The sequence below is a fragment of the Taudactylus pleione genome, unplaced genomic scaffold, assembly GCF_031769625.1.
Source record: "Taudactylus pleione unplaced genomic scaffold, aTauple2 ptg000102l, whole genome shotgun sequence".
Lineage (NCBI taxonomy): Eukaryota > Metazoa > Chordata > Amphibia > Anura > Myobatrachidae > Taudactylus > Taudactylus pleione.
The window spans coordinates 1,769,653-1,796,289 of record NW_028284504.1 but is presented as its reverse complement, the minus strand read 5'-3'; the positions used below and the strand labels follow the sequence as shown (position 1 = coordinate 1,796,289).

Sequence of the window (26,637 nt, the reverse complement as noted above, 5' to 3'; positions counted from 1 at the left end):
CCATTTTCATGTACCAAACACTTTACAGTACTTATTTTTCAGTAAAAACATTGCTTTCTATAAGTTTTTTGCAAACATATGCAAATATGCATATAACAGCTCATTGCAACAAAATAAGTTCACTAAATACCTTTATTAGGGCTACTAGTACTATTCTATATCGATTCCCAGGGTCACTGAAGCTATTTATGGGGTACAGACTGATTTCCCCCAAAAAATTTCATTTTCGCTAGTTTTGCTTTGTAAATCATTCGCCTATCCGCATTTTCACGTGTTTTACAATTGAATAGGGCGAAAAGCGGGGACGCACATGGAGAAAACATTGCATCAAAACTGGCGAATGAGGCGAATTCAATCTGCTTTTCGCCAGACGGCACTTTTTGCGACTAAATGATTTCGGCCCTAAGTTGTAGTGTAAAAATAAAGCTGTCAAGCATTTGTGGGCTACATGAACAAATAAGCCAGTATTCACCTGCATTAAATAAAATATATAAATGTATATGTACCCCATGCAGTGCAACATGGTTTGTCCCCCCCCCAAAAAAAGCTCCTTGCTTTTTTTTGCTTTGTTCTCAGCTCAAAATCAGCCCCTATATGTATATTTTATTATTGTATAATATATTGTTATTAATTGGTTTTACTTGCAGAAGTTCATGGTTAATATTAGGAATGTATTTACTATATTTTATACCATTTCTAGAATAGCTGCTCTGCATTTATGCATATGAATGAATCTACTTGCCTGCAGTTATTCTTCTTGATCCACAAACTGAAGACATCCAAAATGACATATTGGCAGTACCTGATAACTAGAGTCAATAACCCCTGGTGTAACCAAATACATACAGGACACTTAGGATGTTATGTAATAGATTCTGAGGTTACCAAACCACAATGTTCAGCAAGTTTGCCACTAAATATAGAGGCAGTCAGTTATAAAGCTGGCTTTCTCATTTAACTACTTGCTGCTTTAAACTTGGCATCGCTAAAATCCCACCGATTCCGTAAGCTCGGAACCTATTACATAACCCCCGTTAGAACCTGAATAAGAGTTTGAATGAAGCACAGGGAAACAAAATAAAATAAATTAGCACCTTAAAGAAAAAAAAAAAAAAAAAAAAAGAAACCCATGTACTGCAGGTGGGGCAGAATTGAAATGTGCACAGAAATTTAGAACTGGGAGGTACATATCCTTGTCAAAGCTATCCAGTGTTTGTTGACTACATGCAAGAGTAGGGAGTATTTACCCTGCATCGCAGTATAGATTTTTTCAATGCAATGTTGCTTCTTTTATGGGTTTCTTTCCAACTCTGAACCAACCTCTTCTCATTTTCCAATATATTACATGCTCCTGCACAATTGTAACAATCATTTGTTTTATTACTCCTTATAATATATTTTTCTGCAATCCTCAAGGGTTTTCTCTTTATTACTTTTTTTTGTACATTTGTATCATACATAGAAACTTCAACAAAAAATGAGTTTGATAAAATATACATGCCACAGCAGCAGAAATACATTTTGTTGCAAACTAGCTGAAAACTATAGGTTTGCCCCTCAGATTACTATACAACTACTGCAGGGAAAAATATACAGAGTGCATATGTCATATTAAACCTCCATTTTGACATATGCGGCTTGTCCCACACTTATCTTCATCATTATTCATTGCGTGGACATGTTTGGATGTGGGAAAGGAGCAAACAAGTCAGTTGTATCTGGTAGTAGTGTGGAGTGAAATATATATATTTGGGAAGTGTGTGGAAGAGAAGAGGCCCATCATCCTGTATTTTTGCCATACAACTCGAGGGCTCAGTATACAACAAAGATCCTGGTGTCCAACAGAATATTTATAATTTAAAGAAAATGGTACATAAAGGGAGGATTAAAGAATGACAGAATTATGAAATTACCTAGAAGTGCTGGCCAAAGGGTTTTCCAACCCTGAAATGTGATGGAGGAGAGGGTTTGAATTTTTACTGCATTCATTGTCCATAACAATTTTGTCCAGGCAGACTGCTAAACCTTCTATTGTGCCAAGATCTGGCAGGATAAAAGTGTGCATATCAAAAATTCACCTCATGTTCCATGGCTAGGTGGGTGCTGCAGGTCTTGACCTGAGAAGATGGGGTGAAGAAGAGGGTGGAGGTGCAAAGCTGTTGCTGCAGCAGAAGCCGGCCGAGGAGCAAAGAGAGTTGGATACAGGGCATGTGGAACATGATGAAGAGTAAGAGGTCCAGCATGGTGGAGAGCAGAAGCCGGGATTATGTGTATAGGATGGCTAGCTAAAAAAGCAGCAGGATGGGCTGGTATAAGAGAATGGGTAAGGTGGGATAGGGAGATGGGAGCCAGATGTGGCTGAGGGATGTGGTGCACTTGAGCCAACTGTTGTGGGTGAGGAGGTATACCAATGGCTGCTGCAGCTGCAGCATGTTGAAGGATGGCATGCTGTACACTGGTTAAGGAAGCAGCAGGCGGTGCTTGCTGAATGTGAATGGGCTGCAGGGTAGGTGTTACAGGCTGCAAAGCTTGTGGTATAGCCCCTGCAGGGAAACTTTTTACCTGCTTGGCTAAGAGCTGTTGCTGTATATGCTGTTGAGCTGCCTGTTGTAGCTTGCTGTACTTCTCCATCTCCTCTGGTGTAAAAGTGATAGGCTGGCTTTCCAGAGGTGCCAAGGAACCTTCATCATCCTCCTCTTCCTCTTCATCCTCCTCATCTTCCCCTTCTGGCCGAGAAGAGTTGGGATCAACTGTGATGGGTGGATAAGCTGAAGGCTGAAAAAAATCAGCATCAGGTGGTGGTGGTATCAATCTACCTGGGAGTGGTGGAAAGGGAAGACTTCCATTGCCCAAAGGGTGTGATTCAGCTCCTTCTCCAAAGCCTGGAGGGGGTGGTTGAAAGCAAACTGCTGCCTCTGGGGCCAGATGTTCAACAGCAGATGTAGGTGGTTCAGGGACTGGCGTTTCCTCCACCAAAGTCTTTTCTCCCTTTTCTTGTACCCCTTCTATAGTAACTGATGTTCCCCCAGAGTCATTTTCTCCTCTATGAGGAGCTGTGCCTTTGGACACTACTGGGAGCTTGCCTATCATGGGTAGTTGAGTAAGTTTAGCGCCAGTAACAGGTGGCAACTTGGGGCCAAAATATCCCTGAGGTGGGTCTTTCACCTTTGCTCCTGACTTTGAGCTGCTTTCTGCAGTGCCTGCTGCCTTTTCCAAACGTTGTGACTGGATTTTTTCAAGGAGTTGTTTTGCTGTTAAGATACATCTCCCCACATCTTTCTCAGTGCTCCTACGATGCAAGTAAGTCCCACTAGCTCTTCTTGGTTCTGAACCTCGACTCCCCTCTCTTCGGCTCCCAGAGCGAGTATAATGTGGGGATTGTGAACGGTAAATCTTGGAGCGGTTGAAGTCTCGTCTACCACCTCTACGACTATCAACACTGTCCCGCCCATGTGATCCTTTCCCAGAGTGACTGCGAACACTTGTGCTCCGGTCCCTACTATAACTTCGGCTGCGCTTCCAGCTGTGACCAGTCAAGCTGCGGCTCCTCCTCTTGCTCCGACTTCGGCTACTACTACTTGACCTTCCTCTGCCCCGGCTCCTACTTCGCCTCGAGCGACTTCGGCTTCTAGAACGACTACGGCTGTAATCAGAAGAGGAGTATTTATGTCTAGTGGAATGTCTCTTGGAAACGACAGAGTCAGAATCTGAAACTGGTGACCTCCGCTTTGAACGCCTCCTTGATCCACTGCTATAATCACTATAGTCACTGTCTGAATAGCTTTGATTGCGATCATATCTACTTCCATCAGTGGACCCTCCTGAACTGGATGAGTAGGACCGCCGCCGTTTTCCAGATCTTGATCGACTTCTGGAGCGGTCACTTGTTGAGTCATACTCATCACTGTATCTAGATGTGGATTTTTTTCTACTGGCATCATCTTCGCTATCGTCATCACCACTACTTCGTCTGCTCCTGGCCTTGGTGGGTGTGTTTCTGTGAGACGAGGAAGAAGAGGACGATGGAGCAGCCATAGGGGGAAGTGTTGGTTTAAGGTCAGTTTTGGGCTTTTTGTTCTTTGGCTCTTTGGATGTAGTGTGAAGGTCTTGTTTAGAACTGACATTTCCCCCACTGTCTTCTTTTTTCAGGGACTTTCCTGTAGCAGAGTCACCGCCACGATTTCCCAAAGTAGGAGCCAGACTTGTATCAGATTCTTCAATTTTCAACACTGTTTTGGAAGCACCCTTTGACTTCTTGTGCTTGTGCTTCTTACGCTTTTTCATTTTCTGTTCTGTCCCCTCATCTCCTTCTTTGTATTTCTGCTTCCGCTTGCTATTCTTCTTGTGCTTTTTCTTCTTCTTGTGCTTATGAGATTTTCCAGTGGCCTCTCCTTTGTTCTCTTCTGCAAGAGATTCAGGCTTTACATCAGAGGAAGGTGCAGGAGAAGCTTTCGGTTGGGCACCACATGTATGCATGATTGGGATAACCTCTTTTTTATCTGGGATATTTGGGTCCTTGTCTGATTCAGCAGCAGTTAAATTATCTTTACTTGACCCTGGGTTATTCTTTGGCTTCTCCACTCCTTTAGCTTTTCCATCTTTGTTTCGAGAAAGTTTGAAATCAAAGTATAATGGATTACAGCTGTAGGAGATGGATGGTTCAGCCTGGGTGAAGATCAAGAGCTCAGAGGGCCACTGCAGAGTTGTGCTCTCATCCTTGCTCAGAACTGGAAAAAAAGGACCAGTCGGGTGCTTTGGCCGATCTGGGTGTTCTTTTGCAGGAGTGTTAGAAGCCTTGGATGGCTCTTCAATTGAAGTAGTGTTAGGCTTTTCTTTGTCTTCTGCATCTTCTGTAATGTCTGCCTTGGGTAAGCCAGGAGAGGCACTGCTTTCCACTGGCTGATGCCCAATGGTCTTCATATTCGCACTTGCACTTCTTTCTACTTTGCTTTCGGTGTGTTTTACAGGTTTGACCTTGCTTGTGACAGTTTGTTTTTTGTCATCCTTCGGAGGCACATTCTCTACCTGTATTTGATCTGTGGATCTCATGAAGAGCAAGAATTGGAAATTAGGTTTCACCCTACAGTGGGCAGGTGGCATGTAGTGGTAATACTCTGGTTCCCCAGGCTGGTTCACCCTTTCCTCTCGTTTCATCTTCTTTAGTTTTGATAAGGTATTTGCAAGGGAGGCACCATCATCTACTTGGCTTTCCTCTTCCTCCACCTTGCTTTCACTTTCTTTGCTGCTTTCACCCTCTACTGCTTTTAGGGTGCATATAACATCAGGAGGTGGTTTGTCCTCCTCTTTCTCCTCCTCTGCTGATCCCACCTCCTCACCGACATCCTTGAAGACGGCTGCTGAAGACTCTAACTTCAATGGGGTCTTTTTAGCAAAGGAGAAGGAAAACCCCACTTTCTGAAGAGATGACGTACTAGCTGAGCTTTTAAAGCCAAAAGTAATAGCTGGCGTAGCAGGCTGAACAGCAGCAGAGTTGGAAATCTGGGGTGACTTTTCTTCCTGAACTTGTTTTGGGCTGTCTTGCGCTGTTGAGCTTGTACTAATTGGTGCATCTTCCTCTTCCACTCCTTCCTCATCCACAGCAACTGTAGTAGGTTTGAACATGGGACCACTACCAGGAGCACTGATGAAAAGGAGGAAAAACAAAAACAATTAGCAACTCAAATAACAGACCATAAGATTGTTCATTTTTTAAATATTGCTGTACACTAATGCAGATAGTTTATAGACATCAGTAAGCCAGGTATTCAGCTTGAATTATTTATTTCTATCTGTGGATTAGTCCTTGAATAAGCATTCTTGACCAGAGCAGCAATCAGGACTAAAAAGATCAGTGTTACTTTTCATGCAGTTTTCTGGTTGAAACAAAGCTCCTAATGAAAGATTATTTAAAAAAAATATCTGCTTAATTACATTAGGATCCATTCGACTTTTATATGACTACAGAGGCATTTAAGAGTTCAACAACCAAACAGCTGAATCCACTTGTGGGGACTTGCCAACGGGTTGGGTGTGATATCCCGACAGTCGGGATGCCGGCTGCCAATAGACTGACAGCGGCATCCCAATGCCTACAATATCGACAGGGGACCAGTAAGTACTGTTCCCCTGCCCTATTCACCCCCTAACCCTCCTTTCCTGCACCCTGAAACTAATCCTCCCGGTAAGTGCCTAAACCTAACCCTCCTCCCTTAGTGCCTAACCCTTACCTTCCCCGGTGGAGCCTCACTCTAACCTCCCCTTGTCTGGAGCCTAAACCTAACCTTCCCCCTCCCACAGCCTAACCATAAGCCCCCCAGGGTGCCTAAACCTAACCCTCCCCCCTTTCGCCCGTTCTAACATCTACCCGGCCCCGCTATACTTACGATCGGGATGCCAGCTGTCGGGAATCCGTTGTCGGCATCTCCAGCCATGCCGGGATTCCATCAGCCGGCATCCCTGCAGTCGGTAAATTAACTGCATCCCCTTGCCAACACACCAACATTGATATAATCACCACTGGGGGTGACACTTGTAATATTAATCAGGTTGCGAAAATCAGGTGTGTTTATGAAACTAATTGCGAATCCACATTAATATTATTACTGTTTATTTATATGGTGCCACAAGTGTTCTGCAGTGCCTTACAAAGTGCATCAACACATAAGTGACCAGTGACTTACAATACAATACAGTGCAGGACAAGGACATAAGATAATATACATTGCTGCATTAGCGCCCATAACATCCAAATAGCAAAAGCATAAGCAACCAAGTGTTAGGTTTCCTAGTGGGGAGTAAGGAGTAGATGAAAATAAACTAAGAGAGAAGCACAAGAGGGTAGGCAGAGTGCCCTGCTCGTAGGAGCTTACATTCTATAAAGGGGGGAGGGGGGGGCAGACAAACAGGTGTGAAACAGATGGGGTAGATAGGAGCATGTAGCAACAGGTTAGGAAGAGAGTTGGATAGCGTTGATTAAGTAGTGGGTTTTGAGAGCCTGTTTGAAGGAGTGTAAAGAGGTGGAAATTTGGGAGGACAGGATGAGGACCATGACTTCCACTCTAGGGGGGGGGGGTGTGTGTGTGTGTGTGTGTGTGTGTGTGTGTGTGTGTGTGTGTGTGTGTGTGTGTGTGTGTGTGTGTGTGTGTGTCACACACACTGTAGGGAATGGAGAAAGTCTGCGCTCTGGAGTTTGTGAACACTTTTGCAGGTAGCTTGTGCATTTGGAATGCCAGGGTCGAGGTGTGGATCTGCAAGGGCGAGTAATGATCGCCGGAGCAACAAGCGAGTCAAAAGCAGACATAAGGGAGGCATTGTATATAGGTTAATGGCTTGTTCAGGGCAGGAGAGGATAGGGGAGAGAAGAGAGTCAAGCAGGGAGGAAAAAGCATTAATTTTCTGCACACCCACTTTAATATTCCATAATTAACTATAGATCAAAATTTATATATAAATATTGCACACATAATATCACCTATTGGCAAATTAATATGAAGATCTAACAGGAAATAAACTGTATAGAGCATAAAGTCTCTATATAGATATACATACACATCTATGCATACATGCAGTATACATACAGTATACACACACACACGTGTGTGGTGGGCTTAGGGTTAGGCACCCCCCCGGGAGGGTTAGGGTTAGGCACCCCTCCGGGAGACTTAGGTTTAGGCTGCGGGGAAGGGGGAGTTAGGTTTAGGCACTAGGAAGGAAGGTTAGGGTTAGGCACCCCTAAAAGAGGGTTAGGGCAGTTAATACTTACCTCTACAGCTGTCGGATCTTCACTGGTGCCGGTCTTACGGCTGCCACCTCCGGCGGTATTTAATACCGATCCCGTGAGGTGGCAGCTTGGGCAGTGCTGCAGGCAGGTAGCAGTTGGGGTAGAGCGGGGGCATGGGCAGGTTGTGTTTGGGGATAGGGAGGGGGTAAATGCAAACAGCGCTAGGGGTGGGGTCAGGTGGCAGCATGGGTGGAATCGGTATGTAATGCAGCCGCCCGATCATATACAGACACCAAAAGACAAGGAGCTGGTAAGCACACTAACCCTTCCCTACCCTAACCCTCAGTGGTACCTAACCCTAACCTCCCCCCTAGTGCCTAACCCTAACTTTGGGATTTCGACGTCTATCTTTAGTCCAGTTGGGCTTACAGTGTCGGAATATGGGTGTACGGGATAACGCCAGCCGGTAACCTGACTGCATCCCCTGTGGGCAGTAACAGATGGGGTAGAGGGGGTAAGGGTAGGCAGCAGTTGGAATAGAGCTAGGGGTTGAGGCAGTGAGGGGGGTATATTTGGGGGGGGGGGTAAGAGCATGTGGCAGTTGGGATAGGAAGGGGGGATAAGTGTAAATAGCAGTTGGGACAGTATTGCAGGTAAGGTGGGGGTTAGGGGCAAGGAAGGGGGTAAGGTGCTGAATAATTATGAACATTGTAAATGACAGTCCTGTGGGACCCGCTCATTTACTAAAAGTGGGTCCACTGACACCAATTTTCTCAAAGTAGCAGCAACCCCCCACACCCACAACTGCTAGTCAACCAGCCACATTGATTGATTGCAGTGTGTTAGCCTCTGCGGCAGCCCCAGCCCCAACCCTGTTTGAATTATTAGCTAAACCAGCACCAAAATAAACCCCCCTGTCCCCGCCAATTAAACACTTTCCTCCCGCTCAGGAAGTGCAGCCACACGTGTAGTGCCGTGCAGCCACACGTATCTTCTCCTCAGCTCCTCGTGTAGCCCCCTGCAATACACCAGAGCTGCCTTCTCGCCGGGGACCAGGTCTGCCAGCCTTCTATGTTGCCAGGATGCTGGGGTCGCCTTCATACCTGGGTGCTGGCCGAACTTTGTATCCCTGTAGTGCCGGAATCCCGCCGCTGCTGCATCAAGGAAAGGTGACAAAGGGCTGTCTCCTCCTTCACTTTTATAGTCCTCTCTGTAGCCAGGCCAGGGAGACCATCATTTATCCAGTAGCCAATCCCAGCGGAGCACGTCCCCAGGGAACCAACCTATTCTGAAAAAGCGAGTCCCTGGTGCTCATTTTCGGGAAAAATATGCACTATAGCACATATTTACTGAAGTGCCAAAGGTTATGGGACAGATGTCTAGTATCGTGTGGGACCACCTCTAGCCAAGCAAAGTGCAGCAACTCAACGTGGTCTTGATTCCACAAGTGGACGAAAGACCTCCGGAGAGATGTTGACCCATGCCGTTTGGATAGCTTCCCAACTGTGCAGGATCTTGGGGGCTTATGGACCTCTCTATTTCATGTCAGGTGAACGTAGTGGCGACTTCATTCATCTGAACTCTCCAGAATGCTCCTCAAATCAATTCTGGACAACTTAGGACTGATGAAACTGTGCATTATCCTGCTGGAATATTCCTTCGTTGTGGAGGTACATGAGGACCATGAAGGGCTGCAAACTGCCATTAAGCAATGCACAGTAGTGGATACCGGTCAATGACATGTTCAGGCATACCAGCGGATACAACTCATGCCACATGAACACACCCCACACAATTATGGAACCACCACCAGTCTGCACAGTTCCTGGTTGACAACTGAGGTCCATGGCCTTATGGGGTCTGTGCGCCACACCAGAAACCTACCATCAGCCAAAAACAACTGGAAACGTGACTCATCGGACCACGCCACATGTTGCCGCCAGTCTTCCAGGGTCCAATTAGCGATGTCACGAGCCCAGGTGGTGTTGTGTCTAAAGTCGTAATGTTAACAGGAACACACTGGTGGGTCTTCTGCTCCCATATCTTATGGAATTATAAAGAATGCTGAACTGACCTGCTGGATATGCGTCTGGTAACTCCTGCATTGAATGTGATGCAATTTGAGCCAGTGTCACTTCTGTTACCACGGACAATTCTAGGCAGACCCCACTAATTATAATCATTAAGCAACCGCGATGGGCCACTGCGCTGTCTACGGTGGGTGGAAATGCCTTCCATGAGGTTTTCCCGTGACACCGTAGATCGAGAAATGTTGAATGTTCACACAACTTCAGAAATGCTCAGTTTGAACTCCGATAATTTACGTCATCTTGCCATGAGCAGCCTAGCCAGTGTTCAAACTGACTCTCGAGATGTCATATTGCAAATAATGCAGGTCTGGAAATTTCCAAGATGTCTCAATACGGTGACGCCACCTACCATTACCTTAACATACTGGTATCCCATTGACTTGGGGGGGGGGGGGGGGGGGAGAAGGTAGAGAGAGAGAGAGAGAATATATATAGATGTTAAAATAAAAGGGGGTGCACCATAGCACATTAGTTTTTTTTATTAACAGACATAAAACATCTCCACAAGCATCATAGTAATGCTTGTACCAAAATGATTACCTCTGTGGGCTGGTTATCACATGGTTTAATACAAGACTATGTATGTATATACATATAATCAATAGTATGGCCAGATTTTTTTGTCACATAGTCCTCATACTTGTCTAAGCATATCTTCCAGCGGTACACCAAGGCATCTATCCTGCCATAGAAGAAATCAGTGTCAAGCACCTGGACATGACGGCTTGCTATAATTCACCGTTGTACCCAGTGTGAACACTTTTTTTGTAGCCCAGTTGCTCATGGACGCTATTGCGCACAGTACCCACAGAGATGTTCAGTTCGTCAGCAATATAACTAATAGGAATGCGTCTCTCCTCCCGAATCAGACCTTCAATGCGGAACAAATTGTCATCTGTGGTGGACGTGCTTGGCCAGCCGGATTGCTGCTCATCTTGAATATCTGTGACGTGCCACGGTGCCATTAATGGTAAAGTAGTATAACTATGTAAGCCAGCGGAACTCAGTGGGCTTGTAAAATGGTTAGATTATATAATAGGGCAGGAGAGATCTGCCCACACAGGAGGAAAGCCAGGTGTGAGCACACCTAATGCCTGCCCTTTTCACAGTGCCCAGGTAGGGCTGGAGCAGTCAGACAGTCCAGGTGGGACTGTAATTGGATATCAGTATGTGCTGGGAAGACACTGGTGGCTAGAAAGCCGGGGTTCAGACCTACAGAAGGTAGGGAGAACTCCAAACCTGTAAAAGACTGAGTTAAGACTGCAACTGTGAAGCTGTGGCAGCCAGCCAGCTAAAGACCAGGCCAGAGCCTGTGTCAGGACAGCTGAATTGAGAAGCCAGAGGCCAAGCCAGGCTAGGCTGGCTAACTATGCCAGTGTTACTCTGCAGGAAGAAGAGTTTGAGACAGACTTTGGACCTTATTTTGCAGACTAGCTGCCCAAGGTTAGTCAGAGGCGAAGAAGCGAGTCAGTGCCCTGAATGGGGGCTAGGCATTTGTTATTTTCTTACTATGCTGACATTAAAGCACTTTTCATTTATTATACGTGGGCCCCCATTCGAGTACTACACACTGACACTGCAGCACTGACACCCATCTACTGAGCTAATTACCCCACAAAATATATAAATAAATAATAAAAATATATATACATACACACACACACATATATATATACACACACACACACAAATCTAAATACCAGCACTCCACTGTAACAGGTAAGCAAAATGCCCAGGTGTCCTCCTAGAGGTTAATGAACAACCTTATGCAGACAACAGAAAGGGGTACAATGGCAGCACTCACGGGTCCTTTAAGAGAAGAATCACTATGATAAGCTGTGTCGATCCTTGTTCAACGTTTCGGTCACACAGACCCCTATCAAGATTCTTGATAAAGGTCTATTCTTGATAAAGGTTTACACGCGTACTCGGCCGTTCACGTGTAAAAGTAAATGTGACTGATCAGACCAGGCCACCTTCTTCCATTGCTTTATTGTCCAGTTCTGACATTCACATGCCCATGCTTTCAGTGGTGGTCAGCGGTCAGCATGGGAACTCTGACCGGTCTGAAGCTACGCAACCTCATACTCAGCAAGCTGTGATATCATGGGCACGAGTCATGGGCACCCAAGTCTCATTATTGCACATTACAAGCGAAGGCTATTACAGTAGCTATTATGTGGCATAGGACCACACAACTGCTGAAAAAGTAAATGCTGGATATGATAGAAATGTGACAGAACACACTTCTGTCACATTTCTATCATATCCAGCATTTACTTTTTCAGCAGTTGTTTGGTCCTATGCCACATAATAGCTACTGTAGCAGACGGGCTAGCCTTCGCTTGTAATGTGCAATAATGAGACTTGGGTGCCCATGACTCGCAGGTTCACCAGCTATCTTTCCTTGGACCGTTTTAGACTATTTAGACTCCTTGTTGCAACCATGAATAGTAAACCATCTAAAATATCTATTGGTCACCACATGATTGTTGAACAAATGAAATTCTTTAGCTGCTGTTCATACGAATAGTTTTTTGTGCAGTATCGACATCTCGAGTACATATACTGTAATTCCAACAGTATAAGACCAGTCCAGCAATTGATTCAGGATAATCCACTGTATGTAGGCCCTGATGTGAATTTAGTGGTATACCTTCTATATTGTTTGTGGCTGAACAGGCGGCTTTCTTTTCCAGGTTAAATGTATCTGGTAGAATTTTTTTCTACACCAGATACTTTGATGACTTGTTTTTGATCTGGACAGGTATCAGGAGTGAATTTGTTTAACTGAGATGCATAATGCATCCTCCAGTCCTATCAAGCTCTCCGATTGTATAGATCCAGTATTTGTAGAATTTTATGGATCTACAAATTCTATTGTGGATGATAGTTTACTGCCACTTTATTTAGTAACCCCACTGAGAGAAATACTCTGCTTTATGCAAATACAGATGTGTCCTCATAGTAGGCTATTACTGCATTCGCTCCTAACAGCCCTTTTCGGCGTGTCAGGTTCCGTCCGACTCAGCTTGCGTTGAGTGTTTATTTTTCACTCAAATATATGACAAAAGTGCTCAAAAAAATTAACGGATTAATTTGATCAGCGACACTTGTACATCTGTGTGTAACAGAGTCTGAATTTGTTTAAGACGTGCTACAATGCAGCTCCTGCAGATTTTTTTTCACGCCCAGTTCCGTTGTGCTTCATCTGCAATTTTCTTACATATTTAAAACGAATTCCTGTGCGGTTAAAGTTCCAGTCCGGCATCTCTGGTACATATTGAGTGGTGTTTCGCTGCATCTGCAGTGCGAATAAGACGCAAATTTAAAGTAAAAACGATACACCACGGGTCACTTGCGCCATGCGTCTCGCGCAGCATGGCGTATTGAGGCTAGGTGTATAAGGACACATGTAGTTTCCACCCTAAACCTCTGAAATACAGTTTACACTATTTACACCTTCTGCGTGCAAGGAGAATTAGTGATAGTAGTGCTACGGAAGTCCAGACTGATCTGATAGTTAATAAGTGTGTAGCGAGTGGCTATGATTATGACAAATTGATGCGAAGAACAAAGTGTTAGCTCTCTCCTGTGAACAATTGTTGCCCCCTAGTGTAAAAGCTTTGAAATACAGGAACGTGCCTTGGGTAAATAATTTGAACCATGCTAGTGATATAATCAGGTCTTTGATTATTACCCATGGCCTATTGTTAAACATGATCCAGATTTGAACCTTAATGAGATAAATATGTCCTGTTATTCTAGAGCTAAGAATACCTGTGATTTTGTTATGAAGACGGTAACTAATTTGAGGATTGTGAGATCTTATTTTCTGTCGAAGAAGAAAAAAGGCTATTTCAATTTGACATGTTGGTATCTTGTAGCTGGGAACAGTTTCTGTCATCCACTTAGAGAAAATAAATTTTTAGATCTTTCATTTAATCTGCACTTCCAAATTTGTAGTGTACTTAATTACTTGGCCGTGTGGCCTTAGTTACGTCGGCAAGACAGACAGTTTAAGGAACAGATTGCCCTTCATTGATTGGCTATACGTTCTGCAATTGCTAAGGGCCATATTGATTAACCTGTGGCACACCATTTCTTGCAGGTAGGACATAAGCTGTAATCATATACCGTTAAGTAGACACATTATGTTCCCACACCATTAGAGGGAGAGGGGGACAGATCTAGAAGATTACTGGAGTGTGAGGCCGATGGATTTGCAAATTGGGTACATTGTCCCCTAGGGGGTTAAATGAAACTATGGATTTACATTGTTTTCTGTAAAATGTTGCGGCCATTAGAATTTTAAGATTCTTATGTAGATCCTTATTGCATCATTGCTGAATTTGCACGACTTTTGAGCATTAATATGGGTACTATTATATTGACTGTCTTATTCACTGTAGATGCAGCATGGGCTATCACCATCTTATTCGGACGGGCCGGCATGCTGCACTGATGTGATGATTGTGACATTTTGTAGTATTAATAATTTATGTTATTTTCTTATGAAGGACCATTTTCTATCCATTTCATGCGTGTCTTGGTGTGTATTTATAATTTTATATGCCTTTACTGAAGTGTCTTTTCATTCGGCTTGTATGTGTATCCATGGTGACAGGCACTGGGTGATTATATATATATATCTATCATCCACCTGTATATCAAACACATTACTTCTCTTTTAGGAAAATTTCAGTCATCTAGAACAGCGTTCTAATAATTAATAATAATAATCAAGTACAGATCTAGTAAACTAGAGGGAATATTAATAGACCTCTGAACAATAAGTGAACTAGATTATGCTCCATAGTGAGAGAAAGTGGTACTGAGGTAAGGGGCAGGTTATGTAAGAACATGCATAGAAATGTAGTTTGATTACCTTCTCTACAAAAACAAAGCTAACAATATAGATAAAAACAATTTGTTTAGTGATGGTGTGATTTTGTACTGGTCTTAATAGCCCTTCAGTTACTTTCCTCCCTTCTATTGTTTGGGCAGTCAAGCAAGAAATCACCTAGGAGTGAATGGGCTGAACAGGTTGAATTAAAAGTCAAGAAGCTATTTAACAATAATAAAATATATTGTATGTATATGTAAATGTATTAAACAAAAAACAACTCTGAAGCAATGTATTCAATGCACACCATACTTCTGGCAAGTAAAACTGTTCATTTAGGTAGCTAGTGGGATTATATACAATTTAGCAATTTCATGTTATTGACATGGTATGACGGCAACATACTTTATTTTTTGTGGATGCCATTCAGGCCAACGTACATTTTAAGTACAGTGATGCTTTGAAAAGTAATGTTTAAGACTAGGCAAAGAAGTGCACAGTATTCTTTATATATAAAATAACAAAATCAAGAAAAAAAAAAAAAAATCAAGAAAAACTAATAAAAAACACCCATAACTAAAAAGCTGAAAACAGCAGCTCATTTTCATTCACCTTTCCAGTTGCTTCCTCTGCTCTGCCAGCTCAAGTAGACGCCGCAGAGCCTTCTCCTGCTTGCGCTCATCTTTCCGGGAACGAGATGAAATATTGCGGGCAAACTCTCGCTGCTTGAGATCCTTTAGCCTCTGCAGGATAAAATTTTACATATTGAAAAAGAACGATACAGGGAAACCATGCAGTAATTACAAGCTTGACTAAGGCATTCAACCAACCAGACTTAAGGATGATGGCAAATAGTATACACTGAAATTTCAATATTCAAATGAGAGCTAGGACCAGCAGGTATTTCCCACAAAACCAAGTGTTACACTGCGGAGGTCCCAAGTTCAGAGTAGAAAGGAGTCAATTCCTTTTTTACTAGTTGAGGAGTGAGGTCATTCCTGGGAACCACATTATGGATCAATAACTCCTCTAACATTATAATAAATATATAATGCAGTGGTCACAGTACTTTTATTTGTGGAGTTAAAAGAAAAAAAAAAAAAAAAAGAGAAGAGAGGAGGAAAAAAAAAAAAGAGAAAAGAGAAAGACACACACACACACACAGTGTATTTATTCAGTGCCTCATATACTTTGGAAAAATAAATAGAACTTTGTGGTATAGCACAGGTGGCAGATATATGTATTGTGCTATTTAGTCTCCAAGCAGATTTAAATGTATTATTTTGTTTTTACAACCACTCATTAATAACCACTTCAGACAAGTTTTCAATTAGGTTTAATATAACCAATAAGTCATTAATTTTAACATTTGTTTACTTAGTACGATTGAATCGCCCAGAAATGACACTCCCCAGGTTTCCCTGCATCAGTGGTCAGGGCTCCCCGCACCAGAGGCCACGTCTCTGCGGCCTAGGAGCTGTCTCTTACCTTGCTCGCCTGCAGCCACATGTGCAGGTCTTTAGCCACCCCACTGGCTCCTCTGTCATCTGTGAACGATTGGCCATCGACTGTTTAGTAACCATTGATGGTCTGAGGCCGTTGGTGAGTGCTTCACCATCAATGGACAGCCACCGATGGTATATCAATGGCTGAACTAATGGTGAATCCCAATTGTGTTTTGCGCATGCACCAACTGCGCATGTTAAAAAAACAAACCATTGATGACTTCTGTCAGATAGTTTAAAACCATAGACAGGACAACACTACGACTGTGTCATCTGTACCATATCTCCTTCCCCATGCTTCAAAATGGCACCAATTTGTCTTAAGTAGCTCCAATAGAAGAGGGAAGAGTGCCGACATAGCCCATCCAAACTGTGCTCTCCAAATGGAAGCAGCAGTGGGAAGAGCTCCCTAACTCTGGCATTGGGACAAGCTTTCTTCTCCGATGTTTCATGCGTTCAAATACACGAGACCTTTTATAAAAAGTCCCTGTTATTTCATAGGCACTATGATGCCTATATAGGCGAACATTAGAGCACTGACATAATATATCATGTGGATGTGTAGATAGGGAGTAGGTGATAACTATTATGACTTCCTAGTTCTGGATTTAGCCATTATTTTCTCATGGTTAGCATTATTCTGTATGTTCCAATTTGTATCGTAGTATACAGTTAGCAAAATTTGTGGCAGATTCTTAAGCTGGGTGCACAATATATGATGTGTACTCATTGATGGAACATCACAATGTACCTATACATCGCGTGTGCCGTACACACAACACGATCTGGACTATGATGGTGCGATGTGTCTCTATATGGTACATTTAACAGCACCAGGTCGTTCATTCCATGGTTTGAAATCTACCGTCTTGTTCTTCTCCTTGAAGGTAGTTCTGAAAAAGCCTGGAGGAAACTGTTGATTCATGATGAGCCTTGAGCAACTAGCCACGCTTATGTGCAACTACCCACACACCAAAGTATATAGTATGGTGCTGCAAAATGCTGCGGTACCCTTTTGGTTCAGGATGCCAGTCACTCTGTGCAAGTCAATGACTTGCACAGAGCCAGAAAAATAGCACTAGACCATCATCCAAGTTTCACATTAGGGGCTCAATTCACGAGCGAAGGTGGCAATTTGCCGTTGCATCGGCGTAGAAATGCCAGCAACAGTAGCAGAACTGTTCCCTCATGGGTCGATCTTGCCACGGACTCGTAGTTTTTTGTACGCAGTCCTATGGTATGCAAGCGTGGCATGCAGCCACATTTACTTGTGTCGCGCCTAAATTAATTGAGCCCTTGGTGTATACAGCAGTTTATCTACTAAGCAGCTTGCAAAAGTATATATAAACTACCGGTCAAAAGTTAGAACACCGCAATTTATTTTTATTGAAATTCAAGCAATTCAAGCCAAATTAATAACCTGCAAGGGTATAAAAGTAAGCCAGCTAAACTGCTAGAGATAAAAAACAAAACAAAAACAAAACAAAACAAAAAAACCCCGGAAATCCTAAATTTCAGAGTTAAAAACAAACCGGGAATAAGTACTAAGTTAAGAATTTTCAGCTTTCGAATTAATACCTGAGTGGGCCATGTGGGATATTATGCCATCGTCTGGGTCATCCTGTCCTTCTAGAGGTGCCCGTCTGCTACTAGCAAAGATAGCAGCAGCTGCAAAGAAAACCATCCAATCCCAATGGATCTCTGCTGACACTCTAACACTCAATCTTCTACACCCTAGAATATCGTATCTATTCAATATGGATTGGTTAGAATCTCTTAATAAAGATAAAGGAGCAGAGAAATTTTTTGACACCTGGCTACCGTATGTTCACACATTACTGCCTCAGGTCAAAGATACACTCCGTGCTGCAGTCCAACTTACAGCTTGGTACAATGAAGAAACCCTGTCTACAGGTTCTACCCCCTTTTAGATTTTGTAACACTATGTTCCTCATGGACTTATCAGTAGGTGTACAGCAGTAAATCATATCTGTCTTGCTATCTATTGACCATTATATTGTAATGGTCATTGCAGTCCTTCAATAAAATATGTTTAAAAAAAAAATTTCAGCTGATGTTCTGCAATAAAAAAAGAAGCTAGTCTGGGCCATGAAGCACCACCAGTGGACTAGCAGTAAATACAATTTTGAAATCTTTGGAACGCCACGCAGGATTTTACATGATATGGATTTATTTATTTATATGAGCACTAAGGATATCTCCCCCCTCACGTGATCTACAATAAAAAGAAACTTACTAAATGGAGAGAGAAGACTTTCAGTCTAATTAGGTACAGTTTTGCACTTTATTCTGAAACAGGATTTTTGCACAATACCAGCGCACAGAGCACGGTGTGTATCCCTCATATCTCACTTCACTCCCCCAATTATTCCTAATGTATTCCACTATTGTGGCCCCTTTTTCCTTTCCTCTTCTGGAACATCACTTGAAATCCCATCCTCCACATCAGTTTCTTTTGGACAAGGACGTTGAACAAAGATTTAAATATAATTATTATTATAATTTATTTATATGGCCCACAAGTGTTCCGCAGCTCCTTACAGAGTAAGATAAGCAGATTTCTGATTATATTTGGGTACACACAATGATTGACTATTATATAAAAGACTTATCTGCAATAAATTAGCTGCAATTCTTCATCATGTGCTTCTATACAAAAACTTGTTGGGCATCATACCAACTTATTTGAAGAAAAGCTGGCACCTACTTATTTGGGGAGTGTTCATCATACCTAGACTTATTAAGCATTTTTTTGTTCTTGTGTTATTGTATAATATTGTTCAACAGTGGGCCTTTGGAACGAGCGTCATTTTCCTTTTTTAAATATTAAATGAGTATCAGGAGGGGGAGAATGTGGTGATTATTGTGTGTATATAATTTCAGTTTTTAGTGGTAATCAATTGACTCCTGGAGAAATATGTTTTTTCTTTCTAGCGTGGTCTGTATGACCCACTAACATTACCCAGATCAATTTAAATAAACTGGCATAATGCCAGTGAGGAACTAATGTTAGAAAACACTTCATTCGGTTACATACTCAATCTTGGTAGCCCTCGGGACATATAAAGGATTCAGAAATGTATCAAGCATTGAAGAAAGAGAAAGTGGATAAGTTGCCCAAAGCAACAAACAGCTTCTAAACGGTCAGTTCAAAGACTGCAGGGTCTATGTACTAAGTCTTGGAGAGAGATCAAGTGGACGGAGATAAAGTACCAACCAATCAGCTCCTGTCACTTTTCAAACACAGCCTGTCAAGTGACAGGAGCTGATTGGTTGGTACTATACATATGTCCACTTTATCTGGGTGATAAGTGACAGTTAGTAGCAGATTGATTGCTTAGGGGCAACTTCTTCACTTTCTCTCTCAATACCATGCCGCTGATTGTTTTCTTAATACATTCATATTAAATTGCCATCACTGAAATTTACAGTAAAAAAGATTTCCTGATCCACAGTTTTAGGCATGTAAAGCAAGATATAATCTCCAGACAGTTTATCGCATAATCTGTCCATGGTGTCTGCAAGTTATTTTGGGAAACTGAAAGTGACAAATGGGTGGGGAGGGGTGAGAAGTGTGTAATGGGACAGTCAGAGGAGAATTCAGCTGTTTGGCTGACTAAATGTGGTGATGGAGAACTCTAGGGCAGAGGTAGCCTACCCTAGTCCTCAATAGCTACTAACAGTTCACGTTTTCCAGACCACCTAGCTGGTGCACAGGTGTAGTCATTACTCTCTAAAGTTGGCCATCCACTATACAATTTTCTGTCAGATATCTGTCCAATCTGGCTGGTTGGAATGAAATCCTGGTAATGTATGGGAGCAGTCGATCATATGGTTTTAAACACTGAAAAAAGGACAAAAAAATTGTTCAAATTGGTTAAATTTGTGTGTTTTAACCAATTTGTCTGAACAACCATTTTTGGCTGTTTTCCAGTGTCTGTGAGCAAATGGAAGATTGTCATTTGCTCCTATAGACTACCAAGTTTTCATTCCAACCAGCCAGATTGGACAGATATCTGACAGAAAATTGTATAGTGGATGCCCAGCTTTACACATTTGAAAAGATCCACATGTGGAGCCAAGTATTTCACTTGTGATTCTGTGAGACCTGGAAAACATGCACTGTTGGTAGCTTTCGAGGACCAGAGTTGGCTACCCCTGCTCTAGGGCATTATGAATAAAGTAGTCTGCAACTATACTGACATTTCTTTATTATAAAGGCCGGGACAGCCACCATAAACTGTAAGAGCACAAGTGTGTTTCATATTTAAAAAAAAAAAAAAAAGTTGCTCTAGATAAACTTAAAGTGTACCAATCACACACACTACATTGCCAGCCATGTTGTGGGCTGAAGCAATAGGAATGGTTGCCTTGTCAACAGGAATGATGTCACTAGTGAATTCATGGGCAGCTTCCACAGACATTTCGCAGCGATGTCATTTGTTATTAGTGAGGATTGAGACGTTTAATAAAGAAAACAAAAAACGATATTATGCCTATGCCTCTTCAAATAAACTCTTATTGTCACACAAAAATAAACATTACATTACTCTCCCTTTTGAGCTTTGATTTCTCAAAAACAAGAAGTTTTGCATGTGTATCTCATCACCTGTTTGTGTGCATGGTCATAGGAGTTTATGTGGTTGTCAAATTCCTGGTGCTTCTGATACTGTTTGTCGCACAACTCGCAGTAAAAGTTAGCACGCAGCTCCTCCAGGGCTTTCGCAATGGCCTTCTCCTTGTCCACAAAATCCTGCACAAATTAAAGAACGTCTACAGTAATCATTCGTAGTTTGATTTTTAGCAAGGTTGAAAGTGTTCACAAAGCTACTAAATATTTAAATCCATGTGATCTAAAATGCCCACTCAAATAGAGTTCCAGAACTTAAAATACTTAAAGCAGAAACAATCACCTTGTATTTTTGCCTCAGCTCCTCTGTGTCTTCCTTCTCTACCTCCAATACGCGTCTGCGCTCTGTAGCATCCTCTGCATAGTCCAGCTGAAGAAATATTATAAAATGTTTCATGTAATTTTTAATCTTCAAAAGTGACAAAAAAAAAAAAAAAATGGACGCCAGTAAAATGTATATTCAGTAAACACTGGCTTTAAGGGGGATTGCCCAATTAACCTGCACTTGCTGTCTACACACTGGAGGCAGCCATTTTGTAGAACTAGCCTGTCCAACCCTCCAGGAACAAGCGACACCACTAATGCTGGGTATACACTTGTCAATATATCGCTTTATCGACGAGCGATATATCGCGAGTGCATTGGCGATTGTGTACACCCGATATGTCTGCGAACGTCGTCTTTCACAAACATATCAGGTCGGCCCTGCAGCACAGCCGATGCCTATATACAGTATATCTGAAAGATAGATCAGTGCATTTGCATGTGTATACCCGCGGATCACCCATACACTGGCTGCAAGGACCGCAGACACTGACCTTTTAACTGGGTGGGCAACTTTACAAGCCCACCCAGTTGTGTTGTCAGCCCAGACATACTGAGCGGCGCAATTGGCAAGTATGTATAGCTTACCAATCGGCCGGTCTGATGGCGGATCGGTCTGGTGACAGATCCTTCGTCTCAGTTTGTACCCAGCATTAGACACAAAATAGCTGCCTATTGAAAGGTTTGTAGTTGTACACATAATGAATACATTTTCTAAGTGAAAGATTGTGTATAAAAAATACACAGTTAAAGACTTTCTGGGTTTGCTGCTTTATCTTGTTTTTTTATGCATTACACAGACGTGATCTCCTCTTTATAATTGTTTTTATGAAGAAAAATGAACATGTTTCAGCATGTACATGTTACCGCACTTTTGAAGTGTGTATGCAAGTCTCCGAAGTATTTATTAAAGATATATCAGACACATGGCCAGGTGACTATCAGACAGGTTTATGGCTGTTTTAATGGATTTTTGACTTTTAATGAAATACGCTGCTCTACCGCTTTTAATGCATTTGTGAGGTTAATCAGGCACAGCTTGATATAAATCAACATAGAGAACACAGAGGAGCTGTGTTGTAGCCAAGGAGCATGTCACAGCCCAATCTTCTGAATGTGGAATTACGCCCTATTAACATGCACCTATAAAGAGAGGAAGACACCCAGATCTTACTAGTCATTGGCTACCTGGGATTAGCATGATGGGCACATCTGCTGATTTGGCAGGCTGAGCCATGTGGGTGTGATATGAAGCATTTTACAATGGCTTTCAATTTTAATATTTCATGCCAATTTATGGGTGTGTAATAATATTGGCACTTCAATAAAAGGTTTTTTATTAGTGGCTACATTTCTCACCTCCATTTCCATACGTCCCATTCCCATGACATCATATTTGACCACGATAGGTATAGGATCTGTCCTGCCTGGAGAAAAAAACAGTCAGAGCGGGAGATTAGTCATGGGAGACTAGGGGAAAGGAATTCAGTTACATAATGAGTTTGGGTGGTTAGAAAATTTGCCTTGGAGTGCAGAGACCAGAAAGCTACAGTGGACAAAACAGGAGTCATTCTCACAGCTTACCCCTTCAGCAACCATGCCGGGCCACAGTTCAAGCTACGGATGGCTTTTCCTTTACCATATTTTCCAGAATGCCCTATTGGCTTAACACAGCTCTACAGGTATTACAAAATACTCCAAATAACACCTAACTATATCCGTTAAAAGTTTATCATGATGGAGAACGAGTAACGGATAGAAAAAACTAGAAACAAGACGACAACATGTTTAACAGCTGCAGTACCCCTGACATTATACCCATCTAATCAGCTCACAGGGTGCTCAGTAAGCTGTGAAAAAGACTAGATGCAAATAAAGAATTGACTCAACTAAATCAAACCAGCAACAGATTACATCTTATTTTGTTCGCATCGAGGAATATCTGAAATCCACTCAGTACCAGCCAAAGCAGGGTTGGGAATGTAGACGGGGTGGGATCAAATCTAAGAAGGAGCGGGCAGGCAATGCACTACCGCAGTTGATCTCAGACTAGTGCAGATACCAAATTAGGTTACATCACAATGAGATGTAAGTCCACAGGGCACAGAGAGGGAAGGGAACTTACCTGTGTGTCACTCACCTTGAATAAAGAGACAATATTAATATGAGGTTGCCCAGCTACCTGGAATGTATGTGGCGCACACATCTGAACATTATACCATTGGGCTTCTTACTGTAGCCAATTGTAAAAGCTCCAGTTCTACTTCGTACCCCATAGCAATGATCAACAGTTTGGAATCATAATAGCCTATGTCCAAGGGCATTCCCCAACTTCTATGGCGCAGTGCTGCAGTATTTCTAAATGTATTCTCACCATGCAGACATGTGAAATAGTAAAACACAAGGGCAATAATGGTTAGTGAGCACTACTTAAGCCACGTATCCACTAGCAGATATTAATGAGTGACTGCACGATTAAGACATCGTAATCGTCCAATCGGTCATTATTCGTGCACAAAACGTGCGCTATAATGTCGGAAACGACCAGCGATGCATGCTCACGCTGGTTGTTTCCGACATCAATCATCTCCTGAACATGCCGGTCAATCTGACGATAACAGATGGGCCATGTTCAGGGATGATAGAGGGTGCCTACGAACTTGTAATCGGACGGTCCTTACCTCATTTGCTAGTGGATGTGCGGCTGTACAGATTATAAATAAATCAACAGAGCCCGTACAACATTAGACAGGAAACACCCATTTAGGAGGCATTCCAGATAACAATTAGTTATTGTAATTTACTGCACAAAGGAAGAAAGAGAAAAACAAAAATAGACCCAAACACTGTGCCAAACTGTAAAATAGCTAGTTCTATAGATTATTTTTTATTGTGAATGGGTTAGTGTCTGCAAAGTGTTTTCCAAAAAATACTGGGTTCCCGAGTGGACTTCGCAAATACAGGGTAACCTGCATTTTAAAGACTATCAGTAATTAATCAAACAATTGTTACCGCTTACAGATGACACTGACTGATAGCTGCAGTACACCATACCTCCTACAATTTAAATCACAGCCCCAGCTAATATGAAACCAATACTATGTGAACACACTGACTGGTGCTGATTGCAGTGGACAAAGGACGTGAACTGCACCATAAAAGCTTAAAAAAAAAAGAAAAAATATTGTAATTCAACACCCCTTGCCATGCTTGCGGGACACAACTAAATATGTAGATGGTTTAAAACCCCTTAGCTTTCTTTAAACAATGATCAGGGGCCAGATTACTTATAAAGACAGGGATCACCATAAACAGTAAGATAAATCATTTGGGTTTCAGGAACGAAGTAGGACTGAGGCCTTGTTTAAACAAAGTGGATTGTTTACAATATTTATATTGCATTTTACCCCCATAGATGCTCCTTGTAGGGCAATCATGCAAGTGTATAGCCAATTGTTGGTACGGGGTATTACATACAAGATTGAAGACACACTAGAGCATGGGAATGAAGATTGTCCTTTTGAAGCCCAATGGTATGATATAAAAAAGCAGTCGCCACACCACAACGGAAAGGACTGAAGAGTATTATCAGGTCTGAAAATGGTTTCTTGTGCAATACCATTTTTAGATGGAGGTTTCAGGCTTTTCTATAATAGAACATTCATTTTCTTACCAGAATCAATTTCTGTAAACCAAATTTCTGCAATAAGTGCACAGCTACAGGAACTTTACAATTACAATTTAAAGGGGATGATCAGCTTTCATTTAATTTTAACTTCAGGGGAGTGTGGGTTAAGTGCTTATTGGTAATATCACAACACGCACTTATATCATATCTCCACGTCAGCCTAGAACAACGTGCTCCAGATAGCAACAACCACAGGGAATAAATGGACACGTACAGATAACAGTGATCAACAGTGAGAACTTTTGTCTCTCAATGTTTCAGGAACTTCAGACCTTTTCTCTTGATTCCCTATCATTGCATATACAATTCTCTGGTGAAAGAAATTGGCTTTTCAAACAAGTTGCCATTCTAAATAGATTTTAGAACACCTTAAAACATTTGTTTTATTAAATAAAAAGGTGTATTATCCACGCAATATGTATACGCGTGCATAGGGCTAAAGACAACTTTTTTTTTTTGTTACTACACTGGCCAATTACATAATGGATTCCTTTGACACCCACTTTAAATTTTAATTTGCATAATTATGAATAAATGCCTGGCTAGGCGGCATTAAGAATACCATAGTTAAAGAAGGGAGGAAGGAGGATGAGGGAGCCATATTAGTAAACTTAACCCACACTCTAATAATATTAAAAATGAAATAAAGCTGAACATTCCCTTCAAGAGTCATCGTATGCATCCCATCACCATCGCTATACAGTTGCTGGCTTGCCATGTAAGCATGCGCAGAAGTCTATTGTTATCCCTTATTGTTTTAGTAATGGATTCAATTTGCAAGCCTGCTTTCCAAACACCTTAAGTCCTTTTCCTCTTCCCAGCCACAGCCTGCATTCTATCATTACCCAGTTACCGCAATACTAGTAACTCAATCGTGTGGCACAAACATGATAATCAAGATTCACATTTGAACAGGGTTAGAAATTTTGTAGATTCATTCGTCATTTTTAATTTTCCAGAGGTCTCCGGCTAAGGTTGAGAAAACGGAAGGGAGGAGGGAGGAAGAGGATAGGTCAGGAATGGGGAGGGCAGGCTGCAATTTATTTATTTTTAATGAAAACACAAAATAATAAAAACAAAAATGCCCCCTTCAATATGTCCCTTTTAATGGACGAGGATCAGATACGTGTGCATGGAAAGAGACAGAGGAAGAAAGGACGGTCCAAGCAATATATGAACGCTACGACAGAACAGGAGGAGAGGAAGCCTAACATTGGTGCACTGATGACAGTCAGTCTTAACAGAAAGTTTCAATTACCACGGCTAAGTTTACCATCACCACAACAAGTCCAGGGGTATTATGCTGTAAAAAAGAAACACGGTTGGTTAGGCAGCGATCACGAGGTGAGAGGGTGGAGGTGGCTAGCAGGAGTAAAAGGCTTCTTCAGGGAGGGGAAGGGGATGAAGCAAGAGGTCTCTAGAGCTTGCACTCTCACCATAGGGGAAGAAAGCCAGAGAATGTTCAGATGGAGAGACGGGAAAGAGGAAATGTCATGAATTGCTGCACCTGGAAGAACATTATAACGTACACAGGCTCTCAATACAGCGTCCATCATTACTTGCCGACTGACAACTAACTGCCTAAAGATCATCATCATCTACTGTATATGACTTCAGGTGGTAGTCATAATTCATAAATACTAAACACGCCCAATGCTCTCTTCAAACATCAATCTGGCTCTGACTGGGACAAGGACTGTGCAATAGACTTCATTTAAAAAAATGTAAGACAAAATTCATAAATTAAAAATATATAAACATTTTAATTAATAAATTGTTAGCATTAGTATGGATTATTAATAATAGTAAGAAC

General features: G+C 42.1%; 1 protein-coding gene across 5 annotated transcripts in view; it reads right to left on the bottom strand.

The window, feature by feature from the left end:
* Nucleotides 1–1,359: 1,359 nt before the first annotated feature.
* Nucleotides 1,360–26,637, bottom strand: part of GPATCH8 (G-patch domain containing 8) — a 65,853-nt gene continuing 40,575 nt past the window's right edge. For 4 of the 5 annotated variants that reach the window (XM_088470661.1, XM_088470660.1, XM_088470662.1 and 1 more), the window contains 5 exons: nt 22,496–22,563; nt 21,096–21,182; nt 20,792–20,935; nt 15,269–15,399; nt 1,360–5,641 (listed from right to left, as the gene is read on the bottom strand). In XM_088470661.1, the coding sequence (XP_088326787.1) occupies nt 2,080–5,641; nt 15,269–15,399; nt 20,792–20,935; nt 21,096–21,182; nt 22,496–22,563 (3,992 nt within the window). In that variant the 3' untranslated portion in view covers nt 1,360–2,079. Of the gene's footprint in view, nt 5,642–15,268; nt 15,400–20,791; nt 20,936–21,095; nt 21,183–22,495; nt 22,564–26,082; nt 26,128–26,637 lie in introns of all 5 variants that reach the window. The other variant, XM_088470664.1, reaches the window with a different exon arrangement.